The sequence below is a fragment of the Gasterosteus aculeatus genome, chromosome 5 (genome assembly GCF_964276395.1).
Source record: "Gasterosteus aculeatus chromosome 5, fGasAcu3.hap1.1, whole genome shotgun sequence".
Lineage (NCBI taxonomy): Eukaryota > Metazoa > Chordata > Actinopteri > Perciformes > Gasterosteidae > Gasterosteus > Gasterosteus aculeatus.
In genome coordinates this window covers 13,180,825-13,205,387 of record NC_135692.1, presented here as the reverse complement: position 1 = coordinate 13,205,387, position 24,563 = coordinate 13,180,825, and the positions used below count along the sequence as shown (strand labels likewise).

Here is a 24,563-nt window from a genome sequence, read left to right as displayed (position 1 = left end):
TATTATGAGAGAACAAAAATGCACTAGACTTTTGTTATTGAGTTAATTTGTTCACAAACTTAAACTAAAACAAAATCTGAAAGTATGATAATAGGACAGTAAAACATGCTTTTAATGAACAATTTAATTCCTAACACTGCAACTTACACCTACCACTAGAACTTTTAAAGACAGTACAAGAAAACCAAAGACAAATGTTACCAATGTAAAGGAACTGTGCAAATAACACAGAAGGTTTTTGTTGAAAACTATTAGAAAGAACATTAACGTAATTTTAGGGGAGAATTCAGAAATGTAAAAAGAGAAAAGAAGAACCTAGAAGATTACTAGGTTTTATCTTTGTATTTGGGGACATCTAGCGGTGAGTTTTAGAAAGACACTTTCTGTGTTTTGTATTTTTTGAGTCATTACTATTTGGTGTCATTATAATGGGAAATCCACCAAGATTTTCATTATATTTCATCTGCTCAACCACCAAAGACGCTTGTTTGTTGCCCAAGAGAACCTGAAAAGGACATTTTAGTAGAAAAAGTTTTAAAGGCTGTAGGTTGTTTGAACAGCAGCAGGCTCAAATAGATGTAGGAGGTTGTCACAGGGAACTTATTCTTATCAGACTTATCTATTCTTATTCTTATGACTAACCAATGTAATCTTAATGGTCTTTAACTAAACAGAAACCAAATAAAACAAAATCCCATGCAAACTAATAGATCCGAGCATTAGTTCTAACTTCTCTTATAATTCTCTCCAAATGCAGAGGGACTTTACTTTCTCTCTTTATTTTGGAAGGAAAGCTCCACCAGACAGACTGATATCACAAGTATATTCCTTTGCTAATTAATTTCTAGGTGTCGTTTAGAGTTAAGTATTTTTTATGCAAAAACACTTTGACAATGTTATTAGTACAGATAGTTGAATAAACTGGGATCATAGGAAAACCAGCGTACCTTCTCTATTTGATCTGATCACTTCAATCGGGGCATAATTTGTATAAAGAAGTAGAAGAAGAAGAAGTTTTAAGTGTCATCAACTGTGCTGTGCATTTATTAGCACAACATCTTTGTTTGATTTTTATATCTTTTTACGTTAAGAGTGTGTGGGTCCCAGTTTGTGTCAGTGGAGACAAGCTCACAGTGTCCAACATAACTAAACTACAACACAAAAACAAAGCAATTTACCTGAGCAGACCGACATCAACAAGTAGCGTTAAGCTTTGTGAGAAAACATGAGCCGTTAGGTGGAGACGGTGCAAAATAATCAACAGATAAAAAAGCCTGTGAGTGCTCCAATAAAAAAGGTATTTTTATTTTCAAACAGTCCTGACTGTGCGCGTGCAGGATGTCCGTACCTCTCTTCAGGGACAAGTCGCCCGGCTCTGCTGAGCTGAAATCATTGGTGCACACAAAGAGTGTCTCTCCGGGCTTGATGCTGGGAATGGTAACCTCCTCCACAAAGGTGCTGGGAAACTGACCTGAAGACAGGACACAGAGGGATGAACACAGTGAAAACCTTTGTTTTCCTCGAGGCAATGGCCACACCGAATACTATACAATCTAACAGATAAATACATTGTTTTCTGGATGTATTGTCTTAATCCTAATTTCCTAGTTTGTAGATCCGAAGTACAGGGACAAAATCAGGTGGTTGTTTTGTGTTGCAATTCTCCATATCAGCAGAACGACTCCAAGTCAAAAGTAGTAACAGGTTCTAAATTGTTCTTCTTTAGTTTCCAGTTGCCTTCGGTCCAGGGAAGTCCCGCCATGAATGTATTATTAATATCATCTGTGTTTTCCATACACAAATACTCCTCCAAGGGATTCCCCTTCCTCATTTTAAGTGACTCTTGGAAAACCAGGAGCAGAAACAGCCAGGAAGCAATGATTCACACACTTGTCCTACCCAGAATGCATTGCGTTTCCTCTTCAAATTGTACCATTAAAACTCAAGTACATAACTGACAAACTATTTAATGTGGGAAAAGCTATTTCTGACTTTATGAAAGAATACCTAGTTCCTCGCTTTACAGAGTAGTTTTCATTCATCGTTCTCAACATGCATTACAAAACTCAAAAAGGAAGTGAAAGCGTTGCTGTACTAATACAAATGAAAAACTGATGTTTTTGGGGAAAAATTTTAGGCAAAATCTATTTCTGGAAAACAAAGTGCAACTCCTTAATAGAGATGTGGAACCATAAAGGTGGATTAGCAGTGCTAATAATCCCTAACAATTTACCTGTGATGCCATCTTTGTTGCCGAGCAACCAAAACTCGTCCACGACACTGAGCACCTCGATGACGTCGCCGGTGAAGAGTGGCAGCTCCTCGGAGACGCTTGGCAGAAACTCAAAAACTGCACGCACCACCGATCCTGCTTCCATCACTCATAACCTGTCGGGCCAAGCAACAGATCAAGAGATTATATTAACGCTGTGACGTATTAAATGCATGAAATCATGGAGACGGGTAAAACAAGTTAGACGATTAAAAACCAGATTCAGAAGGACAAGGGTGCTGTTCAAAATCCTCTCCTTACAAATCAACAAAAGCCTCACGGAGAGCTTTTGTGAAACAACCGCAAATGAAAGGGGGATTGAGGACGTGAGAAACCTGCAATAAGAAGGAGACCAAAGAGACAGAGAGAAAGCTGTAATTGAGAAGCCTGAAGGACATTCCTCATCTGTCCTCCCGTCTCAACTCTGTATTATCTCGGTGACTCTAGAAATGCTATAATGTTATGTTATCTTATTTTCCTCACCAACTAGTTGGTTAAACTGCATGAATGTGTCACCGGAATAAATTGCATCCAGTCGGTTGCTGATCTTGAAATCAAGGAACTCTAAAATGTGTCTCTTGCAATACAATGAATGGATTATAATCGCAGCAAAACATATGCAAGGCGACACAAAAGCTGCATGTAATAAGTATTCTACCGGCCCTCGTGTATCATTATGTGGAGACGGCTTGACCACAGGTGGGGATGGACACGCTGAAAGAGACGGGAAACGGGAGAAGAGGGCTGCAGTTTGACCACAGTCAATGGAGCCTCTGTTCAGTTGGTCGTTAGCGCCGAGGGGAGGGGGGGACAGGACTCTAGTCTAGTTCAGTGTCCCTGTCTCTGGGGAGAGACCCGGTGCAGGGTTTGCTTCATGTGGCAGTAGGGTTAGCTAGAGGGGGCAGATGACCAGCGTTAACGGAAAAGATTTGATAATGTATGTGTGTACGTGGGTGTGTGTGTGTAGGTTTCTCAGTAAAGGTTAAGCACTAAGTGCTCACAGTTCAGGGAAGTAGAGTGTGAACTCAACACCACGTGGTGTTAAAGCCAGAGTGAAACCCGAGACGATGCAGTAACTAATGCAAGGCAGATGGACGTGTGCAAGTAGAGGTGCAGGCCATGAGCACAGGAGGGCGGCCCATGCATTCATTACATGTCAATATAATGTATGAAGAGACATCTTTAAAATAAAATAATTCTTAATGTCCTTTCTCAGGATGAAGAACATAATACTGACTCATAAACTCATATTTCTGCATTTCTTCACAACAAATAGTAGCTAATAATAATAACACCTCTCCCTCGTACACCACAGCAGATTTAACACTTCCTGGCAGGCACACACGCTTTGAGGGATTGTCTGTATGAACAATGAGTGATAATGATCTTTACTGTAGCTCAATAGCACACAGCCGCATCCGTAGAGTTTATGGCACAATAAACAAACAAAAAAAATCAACATACCCGAACCTTCAGGTTTTTTCTATCCCCTGCATCTTTCCATAAATAAACTGAATTGGAATCGCGTTGATTGCAATAAGCAGATTCAGTTTTCTAAATAGTGAGTGTTTGAACACTGCTTTTAGCCTGGCTAAGGGACGTGGCCTCTTTAAGTGACAGGTGGGTGTCGTCGGTAGCTGTTTGCGGTGTTGCATCACTCAGGTCAAGTCAGCTTCACAGACAATCCGTCTCTTAGCCCATTTCGGGGGTTATCAGCAGGTACTTAAAATGTGTTGTCACTGCCCAAATTAAGAAGGCTGGAGCCCTGGAGCCCCAGAATAACAATTCTTCAGAAACCCCTGATCCAGACTAACGCACTACTGCGTATAATATACAGTGCATCGTCACCAGCGCACTGGATTAGATAACGGTCCTCGGTCCGTCAATGGAGAAATGATCCAACACGGCAAGAAAGTACAAGGGGCATTTCACACGCTGAGACAAGACCTCATTGTCCGGCTCAAACAGGTGTGTCTCTTCTAGTGGAATTCATGAGATCTTGATAAGCAGTGGGACTCTGCCCCGACAACGGGAAAGGATTTAAACAGTACAGAGACGTTAGACAGCTCCCTTATTGTTTAAATGGTCTGGTAGAAATTAAAACAAAGTCTTCTCCCACTTCAACAACGCTGCTGACATGACACAGCAACACAGAGTGCTTTTTTTAAGCAGAGAGGGTGAATGGGACAGTGTGTGCCACTTGGCATCTTCCTGGAGAAAGTAACAGGATTACGACAGACCTCCAAGTCAAACACACACACACACACACACACAATCACGCATCACCGCCCTTCACTAAACTACCTGCGCCTGGGCAACGTAACCGAGCGTTAGATGAACCAGGATCACAACTGGAGTGGAGGAAGTGGGACCTGCTGACTGGATCGTTCCCTGAACCGGCTCAACTGATGGAAACAATGAAGCAGCCGCCTCGTTATCTGTCCGCCTGCCAGGACGAGGCTCACATCCACGCGCCGGCAATGCGCCATTCAACCTTTTCAGATACACTGCGGTGGCAGACTGGCACGTGGATGTCATCCCACAGACACACAGACAGAGAGGCGGGTGGAAGCCTCTGGAGAGGCCTGCATGACACCTGGTGTCTTTTGATGCTAATTGTTTACTGTGCAGAAGCGTAGTCCTCCCATCCAGAGTGCTGAGCCCACTGAAACGCATTCAACCCAAAACAACAACACCAGCCAGTGGACGGATCTGGACATTAAAAACTGAAGGGACATCTGTTGCCTTTCTGTTGACCGTCTACTCTTTCAGCACATGTGATGGGGAGTATGGAGGGGGGGGGGGGCTCTATGTGGCTGACAGTTGTCAACACAGGTCACGTAGTTGTCTCACAATCTGTTTTAAAAGTTAGTGGCTCACACTCCCTGTCACATAAGTACATTTGGATGTACGGCTTTTAAGGCTATTGCAATTATTACAAGTTATTCTCTTTGACTGTTTAATAATTAAATAACCTTACAAGCCACCTTGAAGCCATATTAAATGATTTAGCTGAGGGCATTCTCGTCCTCGGTGGTCTGGTCAGGTCGATAAAATGTCTTTGCTTGTTCATTTTGTTTTACAAACACTCTTAAATATAAGAGCTAAATATTCTAAATAACTAATAACTAAATATTCAGTTTACTATGACAAGTGTGATTATTTATTGCATACCAAATAGTTGCAAGTGGATGTATGTTTCTGCCTTGTGCCCTAGTTATTGTTCTAAAATAAACAACAAGCAAAGGGAGGGACAGCAGAGAGAGCAGACGGGCTCTGAAGTGCATTTCGACCAGATGAGGTAGCACTACGTGGCCGCAGCCAGCTGCATGAAAAGAACACATCTGGCAGGCAGAGTCAAAGGCCTGAAGATGCCAAACTGTTGAAATGTCTGACGAAGACGCCCCGGTCCTCTGAAACATTCAAAGCGCAAACACATGCGAGTGAGATGAAGGAGCACGCAGACCGACAGTACTTTCAAACGCCACCTCTGCATTTCAATACAAACGACCAAACAACCTTTTTTTGTCACAAGGCCGCCATCCATTTAAGTGGTTTACATAAAGCGAGTGGAAGGGCTGTTGCTTTCATTTAATGAAACCCAAACAGACAGAGTTTCTGTGGTTAGGGGGAAATTTGCCAACGTATGGGGGAAGTGGAGCGTCCCCCCCGCCCGTCCCCCACTTCTGGTCCCCACCCGGGTAAACACCGTTAGCTCCGTGAGCACGATGCCCCCGAGCCCAATAAATCAATTGTAAAAAAATCAGTTATTCTGGCTCTAGTTTTAATACCAAACATAAGCGTTGACAAACAAACTAGTTAATAACTAAATCAGCCCCCCATTGCCCCTTAAAACTCCCAAATGACCTCATATTGCATCAAGTTTGAACATGCGTATCATCTGACACACTAGCAGGGTGTTACAACACCACAATAAAATAAGGATAGGGCCAAGTCATGGCAGTGTCTCATTCATCTTGTTTTAGAAATAGCTAAATGTATTGCTGTGTTGTCTGCTCCATGCCTTATTTAGTGTTGTATAATACTTCTCCTGATGTCGAACTTTCTTACAGAGGGAATTGCACGCTGTGTTAATGCTGATACATGAGGGGAAAATGCTGCGTGGGCACTTGGGAAAGGCTTGGAAGCCCTCTTTCTGGCTCATCCAAAGCTATAACTCTTTTGTCTCAGCATTTTCCTTTACTCCAAATATCTGCATTTCGGCTGAGCGGACCGGCCATCCCTCAGGGGAATCTGCCTATTTCCCTTTAACTTTTAACGCGGGGGTGTCGAACATTAAAGTTACTCACACGTATACAAACACCGGGTGGAACCTTTTTTTTGCATAAACATTTCCACAGCGAGGACGACAGAGCTCAGAGGGCGGAGAGCGCGTTGTCATGGTTACAGGGATCCGTTTGGAGGGTTTTCCCTCGAAGAACCCTGGGGGTACCCGAGGATGTACGCCGCTCCTCTAAAACATGGCTGAGCCATAATAGTTTGCACATGAGCTGTTGCTGGACTGATCCCTCCCTGATGACATGACTGCAGAAGCATCGACTCACCCAGGGCGAAATGAATGTTTCTCTCTGTAAGAAAATCCATCCAAACTCAAAATTCTCACATTTTCCAGATAAACAACAGAGTGGGAATTGAGGGCATGGAAAACACACTGCCAAGATGGCAGAACTTAGGCTGCGTTATGAGGATAAACCTTTGGAAAGCTCACTAGAAACCTGCCTGGAATAGTTTACGCGGAGGACTTAAACCAGCTCTCAATGAATTCAGCCCAAAACACTGCCGTGCCGGTTCCATCAGTCTTAAAATGTTCACATGAGAAACAATCAAATCATGATTGTAGAAAGAATTGTACGTGTTAAAAATAAATGCATATCAGGGAATAAAGGGTAGTACAGAAATCTCAGTGGTCCGTAGAACTAGTATAATAACAGCTGTCCACAAAGAGCTAAAATATTAGAACAATTTAACTAAATGTGTAGAAGGATGTGTAGCTTCAAGTCCCTCACAAGTGTCTTTATGATTGGTGCAGAATATACAGGATGTATGGCGGCCAAACAAAGCCTGATCAGCTGAGATGGAGGCTATTTATGGGCCTCTCATATCGATCGAGGCAAATGCATCATCTACCCAGTAACATGTTACTCATGACAGTACTTGGAGAATACTGAGAATACTGAGCCTTGAGGAAGAGCTTTTCTTGTTTTGTCCGTCTTCTTGCGAGCGTGACGTCGCTCTGTCTCAACGGCGCATTGCCTCCGTCGGTTTAGTTCAATCTCAAAAAAAGCAGAAGTATTTTGTCTCTGTGAACAATTTCCCGTTGTGAGTACCGTACTGATGACTGAATCACTGTGCTGAAACGTCTCATGATGCCCGATGAACGTTTCTTTGAAGCCTGCGCCCATTCTGGCACTTGACTAGTCCGAACTTCTCACATGCAAATCAAGCGACGTTCGTGTTCAATGTTTGAGAGACATGTGAAGGAGTTTCACATTGTTTAGAGTGCGCGTGAGTTTTGATGCCATTATAATCACGCGCCAGTGAGCGTCCGCGCTGCTGTTACAATAAACACAATGACATGTTTCAAAAGGAGTCGTTGGGGAGTTACTGCAAAAATGTTCGTTTCATGTAACACATGCGGACTAACACAAACTACTCGGGTTTCTTTCTCGCCAAGTAGGGATATAGGATACAAGTGTTGAATAATTCAGGATGTTCAGGTGGACAACAAGCAGGACAACAGACAAGAAGAATATAACCTTGACTGAGGTTGATGGTGGTTAAGAAAAAAAGGGGTTGAGGCGGTTTGTCATTTATGACTCAGGAGAAGGAGAAGGACTCTTTCATTTTCATTTTTACACAAACCACGGTTTTGGGGTTTGGGTCTAGAAGACCAGCCGAGGCTCCATGACTGAAACTGTGTGTAAATGCTGCCCTGAAGGCGCATAGCGTAACGTTAGAACAAACACGTGGGCATGTACGGGCTTGACGATAATTATATACATCATTTACATAAAAAGAATGAGAAGAACACCCCATTTGGCTCTAGCTCTTCTAACTGTGCGCATTGAGTCTCGGGAAACATCTGCATAGCGGACTCAGTTGAAGTGACACAGTGTTATTATTATTTAGCTTCAGACTCTTTGAGTCAGCTCCACAAAAGACCTGCAGACTCGTGTCCGAACACGCAGGTCCACAGACGCGCTGCGTATCCTTAACGCAACGCAGCACACACCTGAAGCAGAACAGGATATATTTCACTATATTGAAATATATCCTGTTCTGGTATGTATGTATGTATTCTGTAGAATAGAGCACAACAGAAAAGAGCAGGCGTGACGACATTGAACACGTAGGATCACCATAAAGGAAAAAATAATAGAACAGAACTCAGGAGAGCAGAATTCAACAAACATGAACAGGACAGAATGACGAGTGGAGCAAAAGCAGTGCAGGACATCACTGTGCACGAGACCAGAATATTCCCTCAATCCGCGTGCGTGTGTGTGTGTGTGTGTGTGTGTGTGTGTGTGTGTGTGTGTGTGTGTGTGTGTGTGTGTGTGTGTGTGTGTGTGTGTGTGACTCTCACATGGGGGAACAACTGACAGCAGCGGCCACAGGTGACCGACAGACTGCGCGCGTGCTCATCACCTTTCAGATGACGACATTAGTCAGTTCGCCTCAATGGTAATTCATTAAAACCGTTATTACTCTGTAGAAACGCATTACTGTGGTATTAAAATGAGGCAGCTCTATGTATACTTATGTATACCGCGATGGGGCCACAGAGTAAGTGTTTTATTAATAAGTCGCGTGGTTGCTTACCTAAAAAAAAAAGAGTCCTGAGGAAAATGAGGAAATCCAGCAGTCAAGACGAGAAATCCAACTTCTTCAGCCCGACGGCGGGTCGGCGGAGGCGCTTTTTCCCCCCCCTCCGCGACTCAACTTTCTCTGCAGCAGCTCACACCTCCCGACGCGTCATTGTTCCCGGAAATAAAGTCGTTGGTTTTTTTCTTATTGCCTCGCGTTGACAGCGTGAGTGCGTCCCGGCGGCTCCGTCCGTCTCGGTAGAATCAGCTGTCATCACACGGTCGGGGCGCGCGGCGCAGGCGGGTCGCTTTGCGCTCCATGCCGACGCACAACAACGCCACCCACTTTTACCAGAGAGACCCATAGGTGGCCTCACTGATGCCTCACTGAAAAGACAAGACAAGGGGCCCCTGTTGTCAGATACATTAAGTTAAGCTAAATTAAAAAATACGTAATTATTCTACTTTTTAATTCCATTGAATGTATTTGATAGGCTTTGGTCAGACTATAATTTAAAAAAAATAAAGTTTAAATTACATCCACCTTCACCAGCTGTAACATAAAAATGCTGCTTTAATCATTGATCAACTATTATCATTTTTATTAATATTTTCACAAATACATTTTCCGTTGGCATACTAACCTTTTCAGCTCTACTTTAGAAAAAGTGTTCAAGTGTAATATACCACATGTTAGTGAAAGCAACTTCAAAGACTTAAAGCTTCTACGGGGATGCTTAATTTCACAACATATTGGTTTTCATAAAAGCCTGTATCCATAATACTGTCATCCATCTGATGTAAAGAAATATAAACTAGGTATTTAGGCTTCAAAACATTGGAAGACACTTTCATAAATGACAGCTCTCAAGAGGATTTAAAGAACATGTTTATTATTTACTGGATATATACGTTTAATGTGTCATATAGTTTAAAAATGCATGATCTTACAATTAAAACTGTTTTAGAGCGATATAATCACAGTCATTTGCATTGCAGGATTGTACATTTTCTCAACCACAGCCAGAGTTGTGTTTTGGAATGATTCATTACTTCCAGTTTCTTTTTTTTGCTGCGTCTGCAGTAATGACCGCTTCCCCATATGTGATGTGCAGAACAATAGCAGGATACAAAGTCAGTCGAAAGCTTTTGCCTTAAAGTGTTGGAACGGAAGAGGAAAAGGAAGGAGAGAAAGGACACAGGAGAGAAAATATAGAAAGATACATGAAAACAGGCCTCAAACATAATCTGCCTGCATTCTCTGCAGTGCACATGGACATGCACATTACATTAATCATAAGACTGAACCACATATTGTCATTTATGGTCAAAATCTGGCAAAAAATATACATATATTTTCACATTCCAAAATTGCTCCAATAAAGCTTCTTTGCATATAGTGTTTGTTCAATTAACCAACCAACCAACTTAATGATATTTCTGTTTAAAATAGTTAAATATTCATCACCGGATGATTCCTTTTTTAAAGAGCCTGTTCTATAACTTCCGATAAGACCGTGTAGGAGTTCTCTGGCACCGCAGGACCACTAGTGGGCTTCATTGACGCCACGTATGCAAATACAATATTGAGACCTCACACACACACACACACACACACACACCCACACACACATACTGCTGCTGAGAATCCTCCAGATCACTGAGCGTGTATGAAATACCGGCTTTGTCTCCTCTCACAGTGGTCACTTTCATTCAGAGCCCGTCGGCCTGTTGTTGTCTTTCAATATTTGCTGCTAGTTGATGGTCGCTGTGATGCTCTGCAGGCAGAGAACACATTGGCCGTGTGGCACAATAGTCCTGTTGTGTCTGCGCCGAGAAACATTAGCTGTGACGAAGGGGTCGGAGTGGGCGGCAAATAGAGGTTTTTGTGTTCATTTATAAGCTCATGTGTCAGCGAGTGAATGACTTGTGATCATTACTCAGTTTGGTCGTGACAGCGGGTTTGATGCCAAGCGACTGACCTTTTGATTTCTCACAGGTCGCTCACATTAGTTTCACAATGGCTCTGCGTAATGTTTAAAAACACAAATCTTGGGATTTGGGAGTCAGAAGAACTGATCTATATTAAGTCAGTTAAGTCATTATATTAATCAGTACTCAGAAACGAAAGTTCAAGATTAATAGTTGTGTCATTATCAATGAGTTAGTAGCACAGTGATTCAACCTTGATTAAGTAATACAATGAATTGTTTAGTTTTGAAATGATGCACAAGCCATTTTCTTTGACAATTTATTTAGTAGACATGTTTATCAAGAACAAATGTAAAATTGCACCAATAACATCATTTGAAACTGCAAGATATAGAAAACCTTTACTTGGAAGGTGAATCACAATTATTACTTTTTCCCTATTTTCCAAAAAACAAGGACTTAATCAACGAGGCGTTTCTGCTTCAGTCACAAGGATGTGAGCAGACCGAGTAATTAACAGTTAACTGGATTCAAGGAAGAAGTTTGCTTAGTTAAAGTAGTAGTAGTAGTAGTTGAAGTAGAACTGTTTTTCTGGTTGCCGAGCAACCGTGTTTGGCTCGCTGCTTTGTGCATTAGGGACATCTACTGTTTGGTTTTGGTAAAGCAACTGCAAAGATCAGCAGGAAAAAGTGTGAATTGATATATATATATATTAAGGATAATATTTTATACATGAGAAAAAAAATATATGTGGTTGTTAAGTTGCTTTACTTTCTATGTCTCGTCAGAATTCCTTTAGTCTTCATGTCTGTTTCAGGGTGGATTGAGTATTTATTATATTATTATTTGCGTCGTTGTAATTATAGTGAGGCAGTGAATAATTCTGTACTTTAGACAATTAATATGAAAATGATTGAGCAGAAATGGAATATACAAAATGGTCATTTAATTACAGCAAAAACAGTATTTTATTTTCACTTTCAATTTACATCAAATTGTAGGAATCAAAATGAAAAAGCCCTTTACAATTACAGGATAGCTGTGTTCATACAAATCGACACTGTTACATAAATACACCAACATGTCCTTAATACAGACACAAAAACAAACAAAGACACAACAGTTTTGAAATACAAGGTCTACAAAGGTAAAATTACATACACATATAATGGTAAATTTTCCTTTTCATAATGTGTTTAATGTGGGATTTTCAGTGTACGTATATACACACATATTGTCCATGCCTCATCTGGGGCCGAGTTTAAAAGTGGACTTGGGAGATGAGAGGTTCCTCTTGCTGTTGTGCGGCTTCACCGGCTTCAGGTTTTGTTTTGGTGCCTTTTTCAAGTAAAAATGAAGCTGAGCGGGAAGAGATTGCGAAAAACATGTGAGGGATCAAGACGGAGGACATTTCTATAATACAAGAACATACACACAATTGTACATAAAACGTGCTATGTGTTATGCCCACACACACACACACACGCACACATACACAGGTCCTGTCTGTACACACCTGTATGGCCTCCGCTGGTCCCACGGTGACGGTGCTGGTGGAGGCGGCGTAACCGGGGGCTGATGCTGTCACAGCGTAGGTGCCGGGTAACAGAAGTCGGAAATAGTCGCCGTCGACTCCTGCGGGAGCGCACAAGATGGGAACGAATGCAACGCAGTCAATTTCAAACGTTGAATTACACACGCGTTAGATTAAGTATTCAGATCCTCCACTTACCAAATAATTGTCTTGTATCGACATGGGCAGATTGTGAGACAATAGAGACAACAGAAAGGCCCCACTTTCTCCACAGGAGTGAGACACACGGACTGTTTTGTGTCTCTCTGCAGACCTTTTTATCTCTCTTTATGGTCATTTTTTCATTTCCTTGCAGCTCTTTGTAATCTTTTGTATCTTTAAATTCTCCTTGTGTCCCATTCGGTCGATTTGTGTCTTTCCAGCAACATTGCAGCTGAATGCCCCCAGAAATCCAACATGCAAATCAAATTTTCCATCTAGATACCAGCTGTGCTATTCTAAATGATTTCAAGTAACAATAAAATGCATTTAATGCCATTTACGTGTCTGGTATCAGGTATTTATTACATTAAAAAAAAACTATTTTTGTCTTTACTTTGGTGAAATCAATCAACCACACCTCCTAACTTGTTCTCGCTCTCTGCAGTACCAGCATTCCTCCACTGGGCGGAGACACAAGCCGTGACTTCACATGGAAAGTTGTCCCGAGGGTAAAGACAAGGAGCTCATTTTTGTTGTGGGCTCAATGAGTGTTAATGGATTTCACTGAGTGATGATGCTTTTTATTAGATTTTAGCCAAGCTTCTTTCCTTTCCACTGCTCAGGGAGTACTCCTGTGCTGGAGCTATGCTACTGGATAGTTAATACAGATGCTGTAACATGTAAACATCATGTTAAAGTTAAATCAGTCAAATAAGGTGTGCCTAATTTTTGTTTTTTTCAGATACCATCAAGCAGTTTAATTCACTGTCAAAAAATGCATCTGAATGCGCTGAGAAATGTGTAGCTTTTGGTCCCTATACCTGTTAAATGAAAATGCAACCATTCATAGATCAGTTACCACACACACACACACACACACTTGCACACTTTTTCAATCCTACTACACAGTGACACATCCACATCTGTTTCACTGACACCCCTGCAGCCCCTTTCTCACCGGTGGTCACATCGTGGTTCACGCCGGCCACCGAGACTTCAGCCTTGCCTATTGGGTTGTTGTTTTCATCATACACCATCCCTTTTATCCCATGATGCACCTGGAAAACACAAGTTATTACGTGGTAGGTATGTGGGAACATATAGCGCATATTTTGTGTTTAAATACATAATTGATTATTCGTTATAGCAGGTCATTAACTATTAATTAGTCATTTCCAATGCAACTTTAAAACAATTAGAACTAATAAGTCTTTGGCATTCGACAGGCATGTAGTCAAACAAGACCAGACAGCCCTTTTTAGTTTGATCTGTTTAATCAGAAAAAAAGGGGTATGGATGTCTGAGCCGTCCCTTGAGGCTCAATAAACATTACTAGCGGCCATGCATCGATGTACGATATATCAGCACTCCATGAAAATTTTGGATGGAGGATATTAGTCTTCAAACCGAGGTCTTTTTTTTATCCCATAGAGGGCAAAAGCTGACCTGTTCGAGGTACGAAACCAGTGCTTCTCGGTTGCCCAGCCATTCCCTGGGCAGTGCTGACGCTGAAGGAAACTTATCACAGCTCAGCTCCAGGGTGATCTCGAAACAGTTGGTGTACAAGTAGTTGAAGTCCTGCATGCCTAAAACCAGGAGAAGAAGACACTACTTTAGATTTCAAAGGTCTCTCGGTTGGTTTATGGACGTGGAGTCATTCGTATTTGTGATTTATTATTTAAATCCATTAACAAACTACATATTTCATCAATGAGACTGCGCAGATTGTACTAAAGAAATGTCATATGGTCAAACAAATATTTCCAAACAACTCCATTTTGGTGGATATATTTTAGAAGGGCCGATGCTGCATATGAGGCCATAGTTGGGAGGGAGCATCCAAACCTTACTTCATAGACTATGATGTCACACTTGGCAGAGAAGGAGCCGGTTAAATAAACATGACATGCTCCTGCTAAATACAACCGTCGGTGTTTTCGTCAAATTCAAACGCTTGCATGACTTAAACAGATTCACATTCCAAGGAACAATCCAGACGAGTCCAGGCCAGGATTTACACATTAAAGACAAGGATATTGTTTTTCTTGGAGTTACAGCCTAACTGAACTGAAGTCGAATATATGCCCTGTCAGTTTGATGAACTCGGTGTGCTGTAGCTTCCAAGCATTCTATGGAAAAATGTTTCTCATAAAGCAAACAGTGAAGGATGAGGACTGCCAGTTCCAGCGCTCATATAACGGCCTGCAGGCCGGCCTGTGTCGCTCGATATTATTACATGAAACAAAACCCCAATAACAGACTAAATGGGAATTCTGGCTGCTTTCATTGGCAGCTAAAATATCAGAATAAACCTAAAATTGAGTTTGTTTTTTCTTTTTCTTTTCTTTTCTTTTTTTCTTTTCTTTTCGGAGCGATTGGAAAGCCGTAAATATATTGGCCTAGTGCGTGTCAAAATTGGGTTGTTAAAAAACAAATGTGTGACCTTCACTGGAGGCAGAGGTTCAAGAAGGACATAAGATGGTAATAGATGTATTTGTTATATAGGATTAGGATTTCTTTCCATTTGTGGACTGTATGAAACCGATTGGGGTCCGGAGGGCGACTCAACCCAGCGGGTAACTCAAAGAAAACACAAAAAACAAGAACACCCTCGATATCTAAAAATTGAATTTCTACAGCTTGTCCAATCGACATGAAAAGGTGCCTCTGTCAGTGATAAATAGGTGCATAGTGCATGCAAAAGTGCAAAGAGGTGTATTATTCAAATGTTTCTTCAGGAGTAACACTGCTGTCCGTGACTCATAATTTTTCCTGCAGGCTCCGAGGTTCCTGCTGCCGTGTGCCATTTACATTCTTGAGCAGCTAAACTGAGCGGTCAGGGCGAGTGCAGCTGTTGGCGTGGAGAAGGTAAAGAGGTTAAAGGCACCACGGAGGCTTCATGACAACACCGGGAGAAGCTCGCCTCTCGAGCCCCTCAAGGCGTGTCATTCACGCTGAAGTCCGTGCCTGGCGCCTGCCGTCGTTGGTGCAGGGGGAGGCCTCGTCTCCCTTTGGCACGGGAAGGATAATGGACGCACACCAACATGTGCTTGGAGACGGCTTTTGCTCACCTTTGGACAGAGAGTACCAGCTGGCCCCGTTGGTGATACCCTCGTCGAAGAAATCCCCGCAGTTCCAGCCCTTGTGCATCCAGCTGTGGGCGTACGAGTAGGTCCTCGCCAACTGTCATCACACACCAATCGTCCCCATTGTTACCACGCACAGACAGTGACGGAGCTTCGACGCGCGCGCCGTCTGGTCAGAGGTCAATCGTTTTTTTCGGCAGCCCACCTTTCTGAAGATCTTGTCGTCCGCGGTGGCCGCGTGCGTGTTCCTCCCCCGGATGCGAGAGTCCCTCGACTTGTCGAACGGGTAGTTAGCCACCACGGCTCCCCCGTGGAGGTTGGCTGACAGGACAAAATTGTAGTTCTGCATCCATTTTATGACCGCCAAAGTCTCTGGTTCAACCTGTGGAGTGTTTAGATGACACTGTTAGGGCTGATGCACTCACATGGTACGTAGGCCCTTTTTACACAATGACATAAACACGGAGATTTATCGAAAGTATGACTCACTGCGATGTAATGCAGCGATGTGCTTCTCAAGTGTTTAAACCCAATCAAACAAGCCAAGACCCTCTTAGTGCCTGTATATTATCATCTTCATCCCAGACTTTTTAAAAACAACATAAGTGGACTGCAGACATCTGGTTTTCTTTTCCTCCTGGTTATCTGTACAAATCCTAGTTGTTCTCTGCTTCCCCATATGCAAACATTTCCCTTTTTCCTTTTCAAGCAGCCTAATCACTGCTTCGCTCAAGCCCCCCTCAACTGATTTTCCTGCTTTACTTGCAGTGTGCTTTCGCCCTGATCCTCAAACGTTTCAGTGTGTCTCATTTGATCCAGACCGAAGAAGGAATCAGGATGGGGAAAATGCTGGGTTTCCAAGGCGATGCAACGTAAGAGCCGCGAGGATGGAAACACAACGGTAGTCTCGACAATACCAATCAGTGGCTTCTCCCATTCAAATTCCACTTTACTCCGCCATTCGTTTTCTCCATCAACGGCAACTATCCCTTCCAGCCATACATCATCACGCACAGAGACACGGACCAATGCCTCCCCTGCAATAAGGTATGTGGGACAATAAACACAGCGTGCACCAGCCGAGGAACATTCACAGGCTACTGGCCTTGAAGTGCGGACTCCTGTTTCAGAGACTGGCAGGTGTTTATTGTATGTGGATCTTTATATATACGCCTGCATGCTTGAAGTCTGAGCTGTCACTATGGTGTTTGGTTACATGTGAAGGACAAACACACACACACACACAGGGAATAAAGTAGAAAAAAGAAATTAAAAAAAGATTATCATGCCATTTTAAGCAAATACACTCAAATCCACATATGCTGGATCACTCAGACGAGGTCATATTTCACGAGCGATGTTCTCCGCACGCACACACACAAGTTGTCTGCAGTTCTTTCTTTTTTTTCAATCGCAGGATTTGGAGCAATCCCATGTGGCGATGAAATGGGAGTTTCTGAGTTATTGCAGCTGATATAAGATCAGTGTGTTTGCCTTTTGAGCGAAAATGTCTGCATTGTTTTGTGATTCAGTCTAGAACAAAATCTCTCTCTTTTTATTAAACTCATTCCTCGCTGGATGAAAGTACACAAATTGTCTAATTAAAATGTAGCATGAGCCTACAGGCGACCGCGAGGGGCTTGTTGCTTCATGCAGCCTGTGAGGATGTAATCCCGACCGACCATGAATGAGGTATCTGTAAAAGTGGCACAGTTGCTCTTTTGTGTTTGCCTTTCTGCAGCCATTCATGTGGGTAGACAGCCACCTCGCCACTGGGAGGACCGGCCTATTCGTTTTCTCAACACATTTGGAGCCCAAGGAACTGACTTTGTCCTTTTTTTTATTCAAACCATAATAATTGTAAAGCTAAAACATCACATTATCTATTTATTCCCTATTTCTTTGTTATTTTAACTACGTCTTAAAGTGAGTTACAGCTTTTTATTGACGATGTAACAATCATATTTTCAGTTCAAGTTAAATATTAGCATCCCCAAAATAATAATGCCTTCCTCGTACAAGCTTAGTCCATAATATATAATCTAATGGAAACAAATACTTTTACATTGTTGTGGATTCATTTATTCATAGTTTCAATTATGTTCTGAGTATTCTCTAACTCACTGGACTATATCTATCTGACTCGAGATGAGGACCCATACATCCTCACAGACCAGGGACTTCCAGTAACACACATACACACACACACACACACACACACACACCCATAGGACGCACTGCAGATCTGGATGAAGTTGATTCACAGAGATTTATTGGCCCACCAACACTCGAACAAACCCAGCCCTCCCCTTCTATCCCACGTAGCTCTCCTCCTGTTGTTGTCGCCCCACTGTTCTCCTCCTTGTCCTTCACTTGCCCCTCTATCTGGTTGTTGATGCTAAACTAACTGGCTCAGTCCGGTGGGCTGACACTATCTCGCTGGCCCTCCCGTTATGTCTCCTTACACACAAACATGAGACCGTCGTCCCACAGCTGGTGTCTCTACATTGTTTTGTCCTAAACCCTTTGTCATCCCCCAGTGTCACGATGACTCCTGTCGCTTTGGTCGCTGTCGCTTTGGATAAAAGCGTCAGATAAATGACCTGTAATGTTGATCCTGCCTTTCCACATCTTTGCAACCTTGCCGAGTTGGCGTCTCACTATATCTGTCCATGGGCCTCCTGTTAGCTTCTCCTTTCCCTCTGTTGAAGTGTACCTCATCTACAGGGATGTATTAACATAGTTATATACCTACTTACCCAATATCTCTAAAACTGATTATAACATGAATATATGTGGGCCAATAAGAAACATTTTCCCTCAACAACATATATTTGACTCTTGACATTCCAAAACTTTTTCGTTTCGTGCAAGAGAAACGACCTTGGGCCCAGTAAACCACGTTGCGTCCGTTGAAGATAAGAATCCGGCAGACAAGAGAGCCCCAAAGATATGACCGTAATCCTTAAAACATACTTTTCAGCAGACTGATGGCAGGAGTTTGGCAGCCCACACCCTCACTTCTGTCTACATTGTCTACACTGCGCTGATCGGAAATAATAAGCGCATACCGAAATACACAAGAGGACATTGTTCTGCAGCCAAGTGGAAATGCAATACGTCTGCACATTTCTGAATAAATAATATGTATTATCGGTGTAGAGAAGGTGTCTTCTTCTTATATTTTCTTACGAATAACAGACAGGACGTGTTGCAAAAAATCTGACCGTTTCCGCAAAGGCAGAAGGATTTCAAGAAGCTTGATTAGTGCGTTTCAAAGTTCCATTGAAAGAAAAATACAGACTTGGCAAAGAAAAGACTCTTCTGAATGGAATCACAGGTCTCCGAGTTATGTGCTGAGTCACGCCGTATCTCAAGGTAGAAGGTAACAGTCACACTATGAGACCGCAGAGTGGGTCAGGTCAAGTTCTCGTGGCGGTGATGAAATGACAAAAATGTTCAGCTGAAGCTGAAGGTCTCGTCCATATACGGTGCATACCCACCTCTTGTATGGTCGCTATGTGAAAATGTGAAGGACTTCTTCATTGCGTCATCATCCGCTGACATGCTTTTAAAATTGTAAAGCTTTTTCTGAGCTTTGAAGCTATGCACATTTGACCCAAACCCCACTTTTCTTTTTAAAGGTGGCATGTTAACATCTAAAAGATATTTTCAGCTATGCTCTTCTGAGGAGCAATACATACAGGTTTTACAGTAAAATAAGCACAACCAGCCAAACGGGTCAGACTATATACAGACGCACACAAACACACACATCCGTGCGTCGATAAAGGCCAAGATAACTCAGCTAAGTTGCCCCTTACACAATGACATGAGCATGACACATACTCTCGCACACATGCACGCTCTCGCCGTGGTTTTTGGACCACTGACCTGTTGCTCCCAGTTGTCCGGCAGGGGCAGGTGATGGTTTCGCCCGTTGGTCTTCTCGTAGTAGTACATGAGTGCGTTCAGGTCCGGAAAGTTCCGGTTCAGATCAATTTCTTTGGCGTTCCCTCGACCCACCAGGTAGCCATTGAATTCTGGACCCTGTTGGCCCCAAAAGACAAAATATCAAGTTCCTCAAACAGCAGCTACTGTTGGGTCACCTTATTTATTTGTTTTCAGCGCAGTTGGGGTAATCATGATGTTTTTAGCTACTGGGGTCTTTCGAGCTATGAATTGGTAATGCTTGGAAGCAGCAAAAGGAAAACTGGGTGGTGCATTCCAAAAGCTGCACAGTGATTGAAATGGCTCAGTAACTATTGATAAATCGGTCAGGACTTTGGTCGTCCCTGTTAGGAAAGAGTGGACGCCCCGACAGAGCTTCTTTACTGACTATGAAGCAAGGATCCCGTAGCCTTTTTTCTTTTTTGTTTGTTGTCTTGTTGGGTTTGCGCAGTGTTTCCATGCAGACTCTTTGACTTGCTGTAAGAGAACTGAAATAACAGACTGACTGAAACTACTTAAATCTCAAAAGTGTTGATGCCGCGGCCGCAGAAGGATAAATGCTGTTGCTCACTCGGTACCCAAAATCAACGCCGCGAAGTGTGCAGATGCTGCCGCTTAATATAAACATCTGTGGATGCAACAAATTACACGGTTTTGTTTGTGTGTCGTCTGAATGACAACGAGAAGGACAGTCATTTGCAACTTGCCCCCTCGGGACATGTAATTACTCTCAAAGCAATTGGGCGCATGTGTGTGTTTGTGTGGTGTGTGGTGGTGGTGGTGGGGGGGGGGGGGGGGGTTGTTTCAGGGCCCATGTAATTACCTTCCAGGATAAAGCTCTAGGGGCTTTCTCATGGAGCTGATAGATGGGATTATTACAGGCATTAGCAAACAGTGGAAGATTTAATTAAATACATGCTTTTGGCTCTTTGTTGCATAACAGACACTCATTTTTAGATGTTATCTGATGGCGACGGTTACAATATGTGGAGCGCCGTGATTTAACTCGCAGTTGTCTTTTGCGTTTTCTGTCGGGAATTTTTCCCTTGGCAGGAACACAATCAAGCCCGAACGTGGAAACTGATTGCTGAAGAAAAAAAAAAAGAAAATTGAGAAAGAAAATTGCTGGTGTGCCCGGAGTAGAAGCTTGGAACTCTTGTCGGTGTGTGCACATTACCTGTTTGGCGGCCACCTCGTAGCCGTCCGGGTTCATGGAGGGCAGGATGTGGATGCGCGTGTCGTGGATCAGCCTCGTGATCCGCTGGTTTCCGGCCCGATACTCCTCGCACATGAACTGGCACAACTTGATGAGCAGTTCACGGCCGAGCACTTCGTTGCCGTGCATGTTCCCCACGTACTTGAACTCCGGCTCCACTGGGGAGGAAGTGAGGAGGCGGAGGTCAAAAAAAGCCACGCGGAGCTGCAGAGCTTTACGTTTTAAATGACTGCCTGATCACACACACATGTGAGCCCACTCTTCTGAGAAAACAGTGGGCTCATTGAGTGGGACAACCATTGCAACTTGACAGTTCCGTCACAGATTCTCGTGCGTTATGCTAATGTAGCCTTGAGCTACCAGCCTGAGGCCGACGTGAGAAGCTACTGAGATGCGGTACTTCTCACGTTTCTGACAAAGGTGAGCTCTGAGGAGGGAGTCTGATTGGATTGTTTGGATAAGATCATCTGGCATTCCTGTGGGTATCTGCCACTGATTGGGTGAGCCGCCTATCCAAACAGTGTCCCTCTCTGTGAAGGGTTCCCTTCACAGGGTCGCTGGGTCGCTTCATTAATCACTGCTGCAGCATTTGATAGAACGAAGGACCATGCATGCATCTACACGGAACCACCGCTGGACACTTTAGCTTATTGATGAAGAAAAATCATGTTTCTTTTACCAAATGTCCCACCGTATTATTATTTTATTTTTTGCACTTTAGTTCCCCATGTGAAAACAGTAGGTATTTGGGCGGTGGGGCATCGTGCGGAAGAGCCGATACTTCCAAATGTATGCACAACCTTCACTAATTGCTTCAGGCCCCCAAATGGCAGCTTGGGGGCTGCAATTCACCTCTTTTCCTTTAACGCAGGGCCAACTGGCCTCGGGTTCAGAAAACAGCGTTGGCTCAAGCATGCAGCTCCTAAGAAACACACACACTCAGCAGCTTGCCAAAGACGAGAACTTCCTAAAAGGTGCAAGGGGTTTGACCCAGACAAGACCTCGGGTCACTCCCCTCCATGAAGTGCACAGTTCCTGTTTTTCAGCCTTGGCCATCTCGCAAAAGAACAGGCGTACATCCTTCTATTCTACTGAAGGAAGCCCCTACGTGTGCAAATGCAGAAGAAAAATGCAAGCTCAGTTGCAGCCAAAAAAGCATTCCCCGTTGTAGTTAAGTATGGGGGGGGGTTCTCCCAAGATCTGCCATTTAGAATGGAAAAATCTTCTAAATTGCCAAAATCAGTGCGCTCCTTCCACTCGTTTTCAATACAAACATTCACATTGAAAAGGTTAGTGTTTTCCATTTGCAGCCGATATGCAAAATACACACCGGGAGAGCTGATTCAGTGGTTAGGAAAGGGGGGGGGCGGACTAGTAAAGCTTTTGCAACAGCCGGTATTGAGTTAAAGCTTTGAATTAGACGGCAATAATTGAAATGAATCACAGATTTTCACTCATTGTTATTTTTTTCGCCGTTTCATTTTCACTTTGAGTTTTCCAAGTATTCCCGCCACAAATGTTTATCAAAGAGGCAGCTGGGGATAACAACTCCTCGTCTTCTTCACATAAATACAGACTCACAAACTAAGTCAAAAGCTCGCGTTTCATCTCATGGAGGGAAAAAAAGCAAGAGCCCCGGAGACGGACTGGTCTTTCTTCTGCCAGCTATGTTCTCACTCTCCACAGCAAGAAGTGCAAAACAAAGCCACTTACATGTATCAGCCTGTGCATTTGAAAATCCAAAATCAATACAAATCTACAACCTTTGTCCCCACAGAACATTGTATCAGGCTTCTTTCTCAGCCTCAGATGCAGTTTGAACTTGCTGTCATATAGAAATTGTAACTCATGTACACTGATTTTCACATTTTTATTCAATTCACATAATATATTGACTCGGAATTTGTGGCATATCTCCTATTAGGAGTGATCCCCTACTGTGCAGTGGTTTTAGACTGAACTTGCAGAATGAGATATTTTGTTCTCACTGCACGCTCATCCTGAACGACTCACGTGCTTCGTGGATGCCCGGGTTGTCGCTGAACTCCAGCACGTAGAGGTGGCGACCTTCCACGCTGCGCCCGATGCTGTAAATGCGCGTGACGTAGGGACACTCGCTCTGCACTGCAAACAGCGCTCGCACCATGTCCTCGTAGCGGTGATGCTGCAAGTCCGATCCGCGCACCAGGAGCCCCATCAGCCCCAGCAGGAGAGCGGCGACCCGGGGAACAATCCGCCCCCGCTGCATGGTCCCTTCGACCCAAGTCGTTCGTTCGCGGGAGCAGAGGAGAGGCGTCCGGAGAGGGGGACTTTCCCGCGACTGGTGTGTGCAAAAGCAGAATTATATTGATCTCCTCACACAGCAAACATGCTCCTCGCTGCTTCCCGGTCCTCTTCTGGCCCTTGCTCTCCCTCTCCTTGTTCCTCCTCCCTCGTACACTTCTCACACTGACAAGAGCAAGTAAGGACGGCCCCCTGCTCCTTCTTTGTCTCACTCTCCTCCTCCAACAGCTGCTTCTCTCCCTCTCTATGTCCCTTTTGGGTGCTTGTCAAGTACACGCTACTTGCTTTATTGCCGCTTAGAGTACTTCTGCTTGAAGTAGTTTGCCCCGCAGCCCCCTCGGCGCTGTGCACACACAATCTGAATTTCATCCTGTCTCTGAGACACCCATTTCCCCCCCTTTCTTTGTCTCCAACTCTTGTTCTATACTCCCCTCCTGGGAAAGAGGGGTTGTTTCCACGGCAGTGCTCTCCCCAACCCCTGCAGCCCTCAATCATCCATTCATTAACTCTTAAGTCAACATGCAAGCCCTGTGTGTGTGTGTGTGTGTGTGTGTGTGTGTGTGTGTGTGTGTGTGTGTGTGTGTGTGTGTGTGTGTGTGCGTGCGCACACGTGGGCCTGCACGCCTCAGATGAATCAGTGTGAGAGCTCTTTCGCAACCTTTTCGACTGCTTATTTCGTTTCCTTGACTTTTCTCTCACACACACACAAGTACACATGGTCAGAATGACTAAATGCTGCAATTAAACGTTTAAAATAGACAAGTTGATGCCAAGTTGCATGCAACTCCACAAAACACACACACACACACACACACACACACACACGTTTACCGCGGCGCAGAGAATGCAAGGGGTGCTGTCAATCAAACCTGCTGGAGAAGCTTTTCCCTCACAGCGCGTTGTGCAACCGCTTGTTGAAGTTTCAACGAAAAGAAAGGGAGCAGGAAGGGCAAACGTGAAGCAAGAGAAAGAGTCACAGATGGGGAGTTGAGTAACATGGCTCAAGAGGAAGGAGAACTTTCCAAAAAGAATAGGAATAACAACAACAAGGATGGTGAGAAAGCAGGAGAAAAGAAAGACTGTCTGGCGTCATTCCATAAAAATGTGCTTCTCTGCTATTTCCCTCAAGATGTTAAGATGTTTCTCACATCAACGTGCTTCTGAATGACAAGCCGCCTAAGTGAGGGGGCCGCATTGGACTGGTTGTCTCCACTTCCCACCATGCCCGCGCTCTGCTCAGTGAAGCAATCGATTGATGCGA

General features: G+C 43.6%; 2 protein-coding genes across 2 annotated transcripts in view; both read right to left on the bottom strand.

The window, feature by feature from the left end:
- Positions 1 to 9,488, bottom strand: part of dnmbp (dynamin binding protein) — a 32,635-nt gene extending 23,147 nt beyond the window's left edge. The window contains exons 1-3 of the mRNA XM_040176821.2: positions 9,116 to 9,488; positions 2,234 to 2,388; positions 1,349 to 1,471 (exon numbers count right to left, since the gene is read on the bottom strand). Of these exons, the coding sequence (XP_040032755.2) occupies positions 1,349 to 1,471; positions 2,234 to 2,378 (268 nt within the window). The 5' untranslated portion in view covers positions 2,379 to 2,388; positions 9,116 to 9,488. The remainder of the gene's footprint in view (positions 1 to 1,348; positions 1,472 to 2,233; positions 2,389 to 9,115) is intronic.
- A 2,487-nt stretch (positions 9,489 to 11,975) lies between these two features.
- On the bottom strand, positions 11,976 to 24,235 carry cpn1 (carboxypeptidase N, polypeptide 1). Its single transcript, XM_040175768.2, has 9 exons — positions 23,033 to 24,235; positions 20,981 to 21,177; positions 19,747 to 19,902; positions 16,058 to 16,234; positions 15,838 to 15,949; positions 14,213 to 14,352; positions 13,725 to 13,824; positions 12,548 to 12,666; positions 11,976 to 12,390 (listed from the first exon to the last, which is right to left on the bottom strand). The coding sequence occupies exons 1-9, from the start codon at positions 23,265 to 23,267 to the stop codon at positions 12,277 to 12,279; spliced, it is 1,350 nt and encodes a 449-aa protein (XP_040031702.1). The 5' UTR covers positions 23,268 to 24,235; the 3' UTR covers positions 11,976 to 12,276.
- Positions 24,236 to 24,563: the final 328 nt, after the last annotated feature.